General features: G+C 37.9%; 1 protein-coding gene across 8 annotated transcripts in view; it reads left to right on the forward strand.

The window, feature by feature from the left end:
- Positions 1-13,925, forward strand: part of cplane1 (ciliogenesis and planar polarity effector complex subunit 1) — a 75,351-nt gene that overhangs the window by 13,919 nt on the left and 47,507 nt on the right. For 7 of the 8 annotated variants that reach the window (XM_062972479.1, XM_062972480.1, XM_062972481.1 and 4 more), the window contains 10 exons: positions 559-1,301; positions 2,546-2,739; positions 3,632-3,712; positions 5,752-5,916; positions 8,634-8,789; positions 9,716-9,947; positions 10,582-10,721; positions 11,833-12,050; positions 12,829-12,993; positions 13,774-13,912. In XM_062972479.1, the coding sequence (XP_062828549.1) occupies positions 559-1,301; positions 2,546-2,739; positions 3,632-3,712; positions 5,752-5,916; positions 8,634-8,789; positions 9,716-9,947; positions 10,582-10,721; positions 11,833-12,050; positions 12,829-12,993; positions 13,774-13,912 (2,233 nt within the window). Of the gene's footprint in view, positions 1-558; positions 1,302-2,545; positions 2,740-3,631; positions 3,799-5,751; positions 5,917-8,633; positions 8,790-9,715; positions 9,948-10,581; positions 10,722-11,832; positions 12,051-12,828; positions 12,994-13,773; positions 13,913-13,925 lie in introns of those variants that run through there. The other variant, XM_062972484.1, reaches the window with a different exon arrangement.

Consider the following 13,925-nt stretch of genomic DNA (forward strand, 5'->3'; position numbering starts at 1 on the left):
ACCATCTTGGAACAGAAGGGGGGAGCGAGAGGACTGAAAGGAGGAACGAGGGCCTCCCGCGTGGCTCGGAGGACTTGCTTCTTAAGCTGAGGGAAGTGGCTACGAGGCCCAGGCCTTGGAAAATATTTAAGTGAGGTCATATTGCATTTATAAGACGCACTGACTTTTTCCCTCTATTTGGGGGGGGGGGGGGGAGTGCGTCTTATAAAGCGAAAAATACGGTAGTTCATTTAGATTTAGTTCATCACATTTCTTTACAATAGAGAAAAACTATAGAGCACAGATTCCCTCCCATCACCCAAGTGCAGCTCATCATTATTTATTTATTTAGCACTATCTCTATACATGATGTTTTATAAGATGAAATAGTTCCCTGTCCTCAGACTTGCAACCCCAGCTACTTTGTTGTTTGGAATATTTTTTTTAGTTCCTGTAAAATGATTAATGAAATGGCATTTGTGCATGAGCATGCTTTTCTAAGCCAATTCTGTGTTTTCTGCAAATGTATGAAAATATAGACATATTTCAGATGGCTTATAACATTTTTCTTAAATGTAGGAATACAATGACGAATTTGAAGATGACAACCTGTTCCATAGTTACACTTTCATTCAGCGAAGCCAAAAAGCAGATACCTATGCATGTGATGAAGGCAGATTGGAATTTGCAGCAATGTTTGACACTATTCATGCAATGGATGAGTGTGACGGAGAAAAAGATGCTCAATTTTTGGAACTAAACTATATTCAAAAAAATCTAATTGCAGCCTGGAGAGTGGGCATTTCAAGAAATACACAAGAAAGAGACATGCTGTTAAGTTGTACTATACGTTGCATCACTCACTTCTTTAATGCTCTTCAGCATGCAAAACTTTGCTTTGAACATTTAGATAACCCTGTCAAGAATCATCCATGGATACAGTGTGTTTTAAAATGTTTCCAGCAATATTTGACTGTCCTGACTTGGGATAGTAAGCACAGACAAACTCTTGGACATTTGATGAAGCTCACAGCACAGACCCTAAAATTGATGCTTACAGGACAACAAGATCAGATGTTCTTTGGTAACCTTTTGGGAGGCTTCTCTTTACTGAAGATGGTCTCTCATTTTTTAAATGGCAAAAACAAACCACAATACGCAATACTTCCCACAGTTCTGGATATGAATAATATGGTGGAATTAGATTCCATAGTGGAGTCTCTCTTTCAAATTATGGATTTGAACAATAATCAGAATTTTTGTGCTTTGGATTTTATACTAAACCTGCCGGTTGCAAGCTTGACTAATAATCAAGAAAAGAGGTATTTTACATCTCTTTTTAAGGGTTGTTTAAACATGAAACTCATCAGCTTTCCATATTTTTTAAAAAGGCTTAATGAGAATTTTGGCTTTAGCCAAAATGGAAATAATATTAGTATTTTAGTTAGTTTTACAGTTAGTCTCAAACTCTAGCTTACTAACTTGGAAAGTGGGGTATTAGATCGTATTGTGTGAGTTAGTTGTGCAAAATACATACTAATATTTCTTTTATTTGCTCTCACCACTATCTGACTTCTACATTGCTCACACTAATAAAAGAAATCATGTGCAGTTTCATATTTTAAACTCATTACAAACACAGCATTGGCATGATTACAAGAGCAGAATGGAAGTTGCAGCTGGTACTATGATGCTAAATACTCTTGTTAGTAAATAAGTACAAGGATGAACATCCCTTATCTAAAATATTTGGGACCAGAAGTGCTTCATATTTTCTGGATTTTTTTGGATTTTGGAATATTGCTGTTATTGGAATGTTTTTATTATCTCACATACACTTAATAAGATGTCTTGGAGATGGGACTGGGGTGTAAACATGGAGGCAATTTTATGCAGAGTTATAAGATCATCTGAGGGCGGGGGGCTAATGTGACTCCCTAGTCTTCTATTCTTGCCGTCCCCAATTGAACATATGTGTAGGTGAGCCATTCCTTGTGGGCCAAGTGCAGAGGCAGGACTAAATTCCTTAGGTGTCAAGGTTGTTGAGTCCTTTTGTGTTTTCAGTTGTGCCTTTTAAAAGGTTCTGTGTGATCAGTGAGTTACTATACTGCAGTGCAACAGCAGCAGGACATGCTCTCACAAGGCAATGGCCAGAAGGTTGTCAATGTGACTGTTCCTCCCATGCCAATTTTAGTTAAATCAGTGGTTCTCAACCTTTGGGCTCCCAGGTGTTTTGGCCTACAATTCCCAGAAATCCCAGCCAGTTTACCAGTTGTTAGGATTTCTGGGAGTTGAAGGCCAAAACATCTGGGGACTCACAGATTGAGAAGTACTGAGCTAAATTATCACATAAAATAATCTAGGGCAGAACACAGGTCCTATGAATAGCACAATTATGGTTCCCAACACTGCTACAGTTAACTGTTCAATCAATACTTCTTACATTGAGAGCCAATCTGTTGGTACCGGGTCTGATCTTACACCCAGGCCTATATTGGTTAAAGCTAACTATCTTTATTTCATTTGTAACTTTGGCTGTAAACGTTTAATTCTTTCTTAACTTTAGATTGATTATAATGTGGCGTCTACTATACAAGCATGTTCTTTTGTACTGGACACAGTTTAACAGAAAAGAACAAACTGAAATGCAAATGGTTTATGAAAGACCAGTGATTGAAGCCCTTGCAACTCATATACAGGCAATCTTACAATCTTCAGGAGAGAGACTGGAACATAAACTCAACCTTAGTTCTGTGACTGGTTAGTATTTTGAAAGAAAGTATCTTATAATATTGCACCTGGTAATCAATACTAGTAATTTAATTACTCAATTTAATGTTTTGTTTAAAACATTAATGCCTGGAGTAACTAGGGATCTGGTTACTTAATCAATGTTGTGCATCCATTCAGAAGGCCATTGGTGCATCTAGACTTGACATTTCTTATACTCTCCCATTCTGATATAGTGGACACTCAATATCTACTAGGATTTGGTTCCAGTAGATACCAGAATTCATGGATACTCAAGTCTTATTATATATTGTGGCACAGTAAAATAGTGTGCCTTATATAAAATGGATAACATCTCAAATGAATGTCAGAGAGAGCCTGAGGATCTGTGAAATGGCAGAAGGCTACTGCAGGATGTGTTCACACATCAGTGTAGTGCTCCATGTACAGCGCAAGGGTTTCATTCTGGATTTTTTTCCAAATATTTTTGAACCATTGTTAATTGAATCCATCGATGCAAAACCTATGGATACTTAGGGCCAACTGTACTAACTTTGATTTAGGTTCTGAAATCAGATAAGCTCAAGAGTGTTTAGGGTTAGCTATGATGGTTTTGGTTACTTCATATTTAGTGCTAATTTGTTCTTTTTGTCTTTTATGTGGAGTGTCCTGAAATGTGGACTATTAATATAAACATAAAAACTTAAAATTCATAATTTAATATCTAGCATGGAAAATCTACATATTCCTATCTGTTCTCAAAAAATATTATTTGCCTAAAAGAATGACATTTTCCCATACTTACTCTTCCAAATTATTTGGCCTGCTTTAAAGCATATGTTCTATTGTAATTAAATGGTTTGTGCAAGTGCTAATTTATTTAAATTATTTATTTAAATAAAGTGTTTACTTTATTTATAAGGTGAGGAACAGTTTCTAACAGGATCTTATGAAGACTCAGTGGAAGCATGGAAGAAAGCCATTCAAGAAACAAAAGTAAAAGGTACAATAACAGGAAATGTTCAACGTCTGAGGATAATTCTCACTGGAAACAATGTGATTGGTTTACAGAATATACCCTGCCCATCAGTAAGAAACGCTTTTAGATGTCATACTGCTTAGTATAAACAAAACACTCGCGTTCTTAAACATACAGTAAATACAATACTACTAATTATGGCCTTCTAGGTGGTGTGGGACCATAACTCCACATGTGCCTTATCACTGGTTATGCTGCTAGTGTTGCTGGGCCTTGTAGGAATCTCTTTTCCTGTAGATTGAAACAATTGTTCCGTGTCTTTGAGTCCTTCCAGACCGGCCCTATATCTCAGGTTCTGATTCCAGGTTTTCTGCTTTAAACTGGATTATATGAGTCCACACTGTCAGATAATCTGGGATAAACAGAAAACCTGGGATCAGATCCTGGAATATAGAGCCTTTCTGGGAGGGCCCCTAGTTTCTGGCAGCAGAAAACATGCTTACTGTCTTTCATATTGACACCCTTTTGAATATTTAAATATGTCCCCTCTTAAGCTTCTCTCCTCCAAGTGAAACCCAGTTTCTTAAGGCACTTCTCATAGGACATGATTTCCAGACTTTTGACTGTTTTGGGCCGGGCTGTGGTGCAGGCTGTTGAGCAACCAGCTGCTACAAATCACTCTGACCAAGAGGTCATGAGTTCGAGGCCAGCTCGGAGCCCCGTGTTTGTCTTGTCTGTTCTATGTTAAGGCATTGAATGTTTGCCTTATATGTGTAATGTGATCCGCCCTGAGTCCCCTTCGGGGTGAGAAGGGCGGAATATAAATACTGTAAATAAATAAATAAATTTTGGTTGCTCTTTTCTGCATACATTCCACCTTGTCAATATCCTTGTTGAATTTTGGTGCCCAGAACTGGACATAGTATTCTAGGTGAGGTCTAACCAAAGCATAATACAGTGGTGCTACTATTTCCCTCGATCCAGACACTATACTACTATTAATGCATTCTAGAATTGCATTGGCTTTTCAAGCTGTTGCATTACAGTGTTGACTCAAGATCAGCTTGTGATCTACTAAGACTCCTAGGTTCCCTTCATATGTACTTTTTAAATATCTCTCCCTTACGGTATTCCAATGATGAGACTCATCTCACCAGGTTTCAGTGATGTCTTTTAATATAATATTTGCTTTACTGTGATTCTTGCAAAACCTTGGTGGCACTTAAATTCAGTCACAAGGAAATCTTGGAAATTTCTTTAATGCTAGGTTACTACTATACAGCAAAGTTATGAATGAAGAAGACATGAGCAACTTCTCAATTTCAGTCCCCAACACATAACCCCTTCAACTCCCGAAAGTTCCTCTGTCCAGCCTTCAAGCCTTCCAATCCGAGCTGGTTCATGTTATCAGGCTCCTTCCCGTTCAGGACCGCAGCTGCTTATTTAAGCTCCCCCCCCCCCCCACTCGACACAGTTGAGTGTTGATATCCAGCTGTTCATTTCCGCTATTCCTTTCTCCCTTCCTGGAATGTGTTCTTCAACTTTTTCCTCCAGCCTCCTCCCTGTCTTTCCTTTTCACATCAAGAAAATTCAGAAATATACTTAGCACCACAGCCCACAAAATTATCTGGAAGACCGTTTTTTGCCCATCCCTATATTGCAGATTTAATGGTATGATGAAAACCAATGTTGTTAATGCTTATATTTTGAGTAGCTGAACTGAGGGGGAAATCAAAGAGAAAAGGAATTGAATAATGATGAAAAAGATCAGATTTCTATCTCTTTCTCTGCTACAGACTAATGAAATGGCTATTGCATTACAATTCATGAAGAAGCAAATCTTGATCAAACTACTTTTTCAGTGGGGTTCCTTATATTTGCACAGACATCTGATTCCTAAAGATATTCATTGGCCTTTTGTTGCCCTTCTAGTTTGTTTTAACATGCTTAGTAAAATAAAAGTAGTATTAACTAAAATCGATATTTAGCTGGGAAATCTTACAGTTACAAACAATGAAGTTTATATTTTTAGCTCTAGATAAATGTTTTTCTTTTTAATACAGGAGGAAAGAAAATGCCCTTTCTGCAGACTCGGTATTATCTTGCTATATTATATTGCCATCTGTATCACTATAGATTAAGTGAAGCGCAGGGTCTATGTGATCATTTAGTGAATGAGCTTCTGAAACGAAGTCAAATTTCTGCAACAGAGAGGAATGATATATCAGGTATGTGAATGTGTACTATAACAAGTTTAGTAAAATTATTATTTCCTGTATTTGTATTATTCTGATATGCAACATGCTATATAATTTGTCTCCTCAAGTATAATACATTCATTAAGTTATACTTTTAGTCAAATGACTGTAATTTAGTAAATATTGAGCAATTACAGTAGTTGTACCTAGTAAACATTATTTAATAACACTCATTCCACTCTTTATCATTATGACAATTGCTTTTTATGAATTTTATACTTCTTGGCAGGGGGTTGGACTGGATGGCCCATGAGGTCTCTTCCAAGTCTATGATTCCAACTCTGTGATGGTCTCTTTCAACTCTATAATTCTATGATTCTATGATAGTAGTAGTATTTTGTTTATTTGCTTTTAAAAGTGTGTTTTTAAGGTTCTTTAATAATACAATTTCCTTGAAATTATATTAGCAAGTCACTAGTGATTTTCTCTTCTACAATTAGAAAGTCATTGTATAAAGTCAGATTCAAATGAATCATAGAATCATGGAATTGGAAGAGACCTCACAGGCTATTCAGTCCAACTTCTTGCCAAGAAGCAGGAAAATCACATTCAAAGCACCCACGACAAATGGCCAGTCTCTACTTAAAAGCCTTCAAAGAAGGAGCCTCCACCACACGCTAGGGCTGAGAGTTCCACTGCTGAACAGCTCTCACAGTTAGAAAGTTCTTCCTAATGTTCAGGTGGAATCTCCTTTTCTGTAGTTTGAAGCTATTGTTCTGCATCCTAGTCTCCAAGGCAGCAGAAAACAAGCTTGCTCCCTCCCCCCATGACTTCCCCTCATCATGTCTCCTCTCAGCCTTCTCTTCTGCAGGCTAAATATGCCCAGCTCTTTCAGCTGCTCCTTGTAGGACTTGTTCTCTAGACCCTTGATCATTTTAGTCGCCCCCCTCTAGACACCTTCCAACTTGTCAACATCTCCTTTCAATTGCAGTGCCCAGAATTGGACACAGTATTCCAGGTGTGGTCTGATCAAGGCAGAATAAAGGGGTAGCCTGACTTCCCTGGTTCTAGACACTATACTTGTATTTATGCAGACCAAAATCCCATTGGCTTTTTTTGCCGCCACATCACATTGTTGGCTCATGTTTTCACACGTACTGCTGTCGAGTTAGGTATCTCCCATTCTGTATCTTTGCATTTCACTCTTTCTGCCTAAGTGGAGTATCTTGCATTTGTCCCTGTTGAAGTTCATTTTGTTAGTTTCAGCCCATCTTTCTAATTGTTTTGAATTCTGCTCCTGTCTTCTGGAGTATTGACTATCCCTTCCAATTTGGTGTCATTTGCAAACTTGATGATCATGCCTTCTAACCATCTAAGTTACTAATAAAGATGTTAAACAGAACCGTGCCCAGGACGGAACCCTGCGGCACTTTACTCGTTACTTCTTTCAAGGATGAAGAAGATACATTGGTGAGCACCCTTTGGGTTTGTTTGCTTAACCAATTACAGATCCACCTAACCGTAGTTATGCCTAGCCCACATTTGACTAGTTTGTTTGCCAGAAGATCATGGGGGACCTTGTCGAAGGCCTTACTGAAATCCAGATACGCTACATCCACGGCGTTCCCTGCATCGACCCAGCTTGTAACTTTATCGAAAAAAGAGATCAGATTAATCTAGCATGACTTGTTTTTGATAAATCCATGTTGACTATTAGCAATTACCACATTCCTTTCTAAGTGTTTGCAGACCATTTCCTTAACGTTCTTTTCCAGAATCTTGTCTGGTATCGACGTGAGGCTGACTGGGTTGTCCTTTTTCCCTTCTTGAAGATAGGGACCACATTTGCCCTCCTCCAATCTGCTGGGACTTCTCCTGTTCTCCAAGAACTCTCAAAGATGATTGCCAGTGGTTTCGAAATAACTTCTGCTAGTTCCTTCAATACTCTTGGATGTAGTTGATCTGGCCCTGGGGACTTGAATTTGTTTAGAGCAGCCAGGTATTCCTGGACGAGTTGTTTCCCTATTTGGGGTTGGATTTTCCCTAGTCCTTCGTCCATTCCATGTTGCTGAGATTGAGGACACTTTCTTTTTGTGAGACGACTGAGGCAAAGAAGGTATTAAGTAGTTCTGCCTTTTCCCTATCCCGTCAGCATTAGCTCATCTTCTCCTCGCAGAGGTCCTATCATCTTTTTCTTCCTTTTTCTGTCGATGTAAGCAAAGAAACCTTTTTTTAGCCTTAGCTAATTTTGCGCTTTAGCCTTGCAAACCCTTTCCCTACAGGAGTTGGTTATTTATTTGAATTCTTCTCTGGTGATTTTCCCCTTTTCTACCTATTCATGTCCATGTTGGGTATCGGCCCAGTTAGAAGTTCTTTGGACATCCATTCTGGCTTCTTTGCATTTGTCTTATTTTTTTTTCTTTGCTGGCACTGTTTACATTTGTGCCTTGAGTATTTCACTTTTGAAAAACTCTCATTCATTCTTAACTTCCTTGTCTTTTAGTATCGGCATTCATGGAATCACGCTCAGTATTTCCTTCATTTTTTGGAAGTCAGCTCTCCTAAAGTCCAGTATATGGGTTTGACTTGTCTTAGTTTCGGCTTTCCTTTGTATCGCAAACTGTAGGAGCACATGGTTGCTTCCTGCTTGAAGAATTAGTACAGATGGTTGATCCTGAACTACTCAGTGCCAGTTTTATTTATGCACATAGTTTGTTTATGGAAGACTTTTTTTTTCTCTTTCTTAGATGCTGAATGGAGGATAAAAGATATTTGTACTGGGGCTGCTCTGGCAGTGGTTCAGTCTCTAGCACGATTCATGGCAGCTTACTTTGCTAACGAACCACTTTATGTGCTTCCTCCACACTGTGTTGATATTTTATCTCCACTTCATATCAAGCAAGGTATTCTGCTAATGTCTTTACTTAATCTATCTTAAGCATTTATAAACCTAGTTGATGTGAATGAGAAAAGATAATAACAAAGTCCCAACCCATTTATTTCCCACTTTTTCTTTTCATATACTGGTGTAGTAATACTGCCTCTCTCCCCCATTCTTTGTGATTTTGAATGAAGACTTCAGATATGCTATTGAAGGCTTTCATGTCCTGAATCACTGGGTTGCTGTGGTTTTTTTGGGTTGTATGGCCAAGTTCCAGAAGCATTCTCTCCCGATGTTTCACCCACATCATCCTCAGATGTTGTGAGGTCTGTTGGAAAACTAGGCAAGTGGGGTTTATATGTCTGTGGAATGTCCATGGTGGTCAATGGCAACATTCACACTTCCCTCAGACAATAATTCTTTCTCCCATCCTGGACATTCCACAGATATATAAACCCCACTTGCCTAGTTTCCAACAGACCTTACAACCGCTGAGGATGCCTGCCATAGTTATGAGTGAAACATCAGAAGAGAATGCTTCTGGAACATGGCCATACAGCCCGGAAAACTCATAGCAACCCAAAGACTTCATATTTTCTAAAATATCTACCCAGTGCAGTAGATCTTTGATAGGCCTTCTGATTTACATCCTAACTTGAGAATGAAAGACTATTAGATTTGCTTTATGGAACAAGTGAGCCTACATGTTGGTGGGGTTGGAAGAGGGACAATGTGTATAATAATTAAGGCTACATGGTCATTTTGCCCCCTCAAGGTAAACTACATTATGAAGATCATAGTTCATGCTTACTTAAGAAAAAGTCTAACTGAATTTAGTGGGTAAACATGAACAGGAGTGAGCTTGCAGTCATCATTTTAACATAATAAGAGTAGGTTACAGAGCAAAGCAAATGCCAATTGCTAAGAAACAACTTTTGTTTTTTTCAGACAGGCTTCTTCGTGTTGTTCCACTGGAGCACTCCATAGTCACTGATGCAGTTAGGGACCTTGGCCTCTCTTGTGTCTGGACAGTTGAATATGCTCTTGACTTGTTGCTTGTTGGTGGCCTAATTCCGGAATCTGTGTGGTTAGCACATAAACTGGGCGACTGGAAAATGGCTGTTTCAATTGGAGTGGCTTATGATCTTTATTGTCAAAGTAACAATGGCATCCCAACAAGGTGAGTCATGTTTACACAGATGATAACAATGGATCTTGCAGTGTTATTAAGTATCTATAATGTTATAATCAATGACATTTGTTTATTTATTTACCCCATTTGTACCCCGCCTTTCTCCAACCCGGAGGGGACTCAAGGCGGCTTATACAGGCACTTGTTCATTGCCTTCAGAGCACATATCAGACATAAGTTTAAAATATTGAACAAATTAAAATTCATACAATGACATTAAAACCTTACAGTCAATTAAAATCACAAGGGATATGGGACCGTATTTGGTATTTTATCCTTCCAAGTGATAGTTCATCTAGTTGACAGTTGTGGTGATATCGTATACACTGAACAAAGTGGGCATTGTTCTGATAGCTCAATATTATGTATCTATAATACTTGAAAGATAGTGTGTTCTATAGTGTCCCATGTATCATTTGGATGTCTATTACAGTAGCAAAGAATGGGAAGTAATAATTTCCACCCCTTCATATGGCCACATAGAAAAAAATACTGGAGATGTTCTTTGTTCCTGGCAAGTTTTTTAAATCGTAGGTCAATTGTATATATCTTGTATGTAACTAAGTAAAAACCATTCAGAAAAAGTTACTGTGCAAAAATGTTTTTTCTTTATATGTAACAGCCCAGAGAAAGCAGAACTATATTTGCCATTGTGTTTAACTCCAACTCAAATATTTCAAGAGAAACTGCAGTCTTTTTTGGGACAGGCAGTCAACTTTGAAGCATCAAATGACCAAGATCCCAAATACAAACAGCTTACAGGTATGTTATCCCTACATCTACATTGTTTTCTTAAAACATTAGTTTATGCAAATTATGTGCTTTATTCAAATACATACTCTGTTAAACAATTAGAGAACTGCTAGAGCAGTGGTTCTCAACCTGTGGATCCCCAGGGTGTTTTGGCCTGCAACTCCCAGAAATCCCAGCCAGTGTACTAGCTGTTAGGATTTCTGGGAGTTGAAGGCCAAAACATCGGGGGACCCACACATTGAGAACTGCTGAGCTAGAGATTTTAATGCAACGTGCTTTTGAATCAAAAGCTGTTTGGAATTTCTGCAAGTGCATACTATTGTTACCATTCACTTTTATTTTGAGCAAAGAGAAAAAAGAAAGAAAGAAAGAAAAGGAAGTTTGGAAAGCGGGAGAGAGAGACCCCGAATAAAACAAATTCAATTGAATTAATTGTGTGTTTCATTCCACCAAGGGCAGAGATAATTGGGAATGGGAATCATTTTGTGTCATCCTTGCTATTTTCTCTAATTCTTTATTAATGGCAATGTAGCATAACTAATTGAAGAAGTTTACTTTCTGAATTAGAAGTGGAAACTATCAAAATTCTGCTAGCAGCGCTGGTGAGTTCAATCTTTAGGATAAAGACATTGGGTAATACATAATCATATGAAATTAAACACAAGGAGATTTGAAACCACAATATGGCAATTCTGTTAAAGAGAATACTGTCTCTTTAAAACAAGATACAAAATTTCCTTTTAAAAACTATCACCTTAAAGAAACATTAGGAACTCGGTAAAGCTGTGATACTTCAGAAATTAAATTTCTAGATTTAACTCCTTTAAGCACATTGACTTTCTTGGACAGAGCACCATTGGCACACTTGAAGGCAGATATCTGTAACTATGGAGTACCTCAAGCAGATAAAGGAATCTTGGCTCCATGTTCAATTCTGCCAATTTGCTCCAGAGGGTATCTCTGTTAATTGTGTCAAACGCTGCTCTAAGGCCAATAAATGCTGTGAAGAGTTGTTTCCTTTCAGAGATACTTAGCTATAAGGTGATGTAAAGTAAAGCAGTTATCTATAGTGAATCTTTGCACATGAACATTATTGCATGCTCTGCCTGGCTTTCTTTAGATCCTATTGAAGAAGAAGATGCAAGTGTACTTTTTAATTCAGTAGAAGAAATACTGAAAGCCGCAGTTATGGCAGAAGCAGACATTCTTTCAGAGACATTTCAACTTTTGGTGGATTTTGCTAAGGATCTTAGCAGAAAGTTGCAAGGTTTGGTGCCTGAGAGCTTATATCTTCCCGCACCACCCTTATATTGTCCTCAACCAACATTCCTAAGTGAAGTATGTATCCTTTGAAACTATGTGAAAGTTACTTTTAAACCCCACTGTATGTCTTGTTTTTGTTTTGTGTATTTTGATACGTATTTTATGGAGATATGTCTTAATGTGTGTATTTTACGGAGTGTTTTAAAATGATTATGTGCGCGTTTGTTTTATGAAAACAATGATAAATAGATTTAAGCAGTTTTACTTACTTTTTTACCATGATGCGATAGAGCAGGGTCCCCAAACTAAGGTCCTTGGGCCGGATGCGGCCCTCCAAGGTGACTTACCTGGCCCCCACCCTCAGTTTTAGACTTAGGCTCACCCAAAGTCTGAAATGACTTGAAGGCACACAATAACAAGAATCTTAATTAACTTGTCTATCTCATTGGCCGGAAGCAGGCCCACACTTCCCATTGAAATCCTGATAGGCCGCCCCGAGTCCCCATTGGGGAGATGGTGGCGGGGTATAAATAAAGTTTTATTATTATTATTATTATTATTATTATTATTATTATTATTATGTTGGTTAAATCTGTTTTTATTTTTAAATACTGTATTGTTCTTTAATTGTTGTTGGGGTTTTTTTTGCACTACAAATAAGACATGTGCAGTGTGCATAGGAATTTGTTCGTATTTTTTTTCCAATTGATAATTTGGCCCCTCAACAATCTGAAGGATTGTAAACCGTCCCTCTGCTTAAAAAACTCGAGGACCCCTGCAGTAGAATATATTTTACACTATTTACTCACTAATTTGTGACTCGATTATGTTTTATTATTTTTATAATATCCAGGAGGAATGCACTGATTTGCCATTGAGAATGGAGAGAAGTTGTCGGCAAAAGATATCTGGAGTTGTTCAACGGATTCTTGTACTCTTCCAGGCTGCTCATTGTTCCTTCCCTTCTGCTCAGTGGTATATTACCCAGCTAAAACACACACGGAAAATAATGCAAAAGGTATGCTGATGAAAATGATTTATTTTTTCCCATAACAAGGGTAATCTTTTTTTTAAAATGTATTTTATTACAGTACAATACAACAGCATAACAATGAATCACTCTCAAATCTTGTGTTTATCTCATCCACCCTCCCCTTCCTCAATCATAGCCTTGCACAAAATATTTTCCTGTCAGTCTTAGGGAAATCACTTCAACCTAACACCAGAAGGAATCTTCACAGTTGATGAAAGTGTTCCATTCTAGCCCATATGAATCTGGCAGTTATTGGTTTAGGAAATTTGTCTAAAATCTATCATGATCATGGTAGCAATATTGAGGGAAATACTCTCTAGATCAGTGTTTCCTAATCTTTGGTCTTCCAGATGTTTTGGAGTTTAACTCCCAGAAATCCCAGCCATCTTACCAGTTGTTAGGAATTGTGGGAACTGAAGCCCAAAGCACCTTGAGGACCAAAGGTTGGGAACCACTGCTCTAGATAGACTTAATGTTGGCCCTTCCAATCCATTACTCCTCTCATTCTTCCATTACTATTTGTAACTCTTGGCTGTCTCTACAAATCATTTTGTTTCTGTCAACCTCGATTCTCTTTTGTTTCTTCTCTTGTGTTCTTCCTCTTACATCATTTATCCCCAGAATATAGGATTGTTGTCCTTCATGCCTCGGACTTTGTAAAAGTAGATTTCATGCTGAAGTTAATTAAAAAAATAATGGAGAACATTCATTCTAACTTACAACAAATTAAATTGTTATCTGTAATCTTTGTTTTTACTTCTTCAGATCCATAAGAAGGGTGGTCTTCCTTCATTGAATGCTCTTCCAGAAAATTTGCTTAATTACTGCAAATACCGCACAGTGTTCTTAAGGCCTACATCTTCTGGAGATCATAAACTTGATGAGGTTTCATGTAAAACTATAGGTTTGTATTTGCA

The sequence above is a fragment of the Anolis carolinensis genome, chromosome 2 (genome assembly GCF_035594765.1).
Source record: "Anolis carolinensis isolate JA03-04 chromosome 2, rAnoCar3.1.pri, whole genome shotgun sequence".
In the NCBI taxonomy this organism is placed as follows: domain Eukaryota; kingdom Metazoa; phylum Chordata; class Lepidosauria; order Squamata; family Dactyloidae; genus Anolis; species Anolis carolinensis.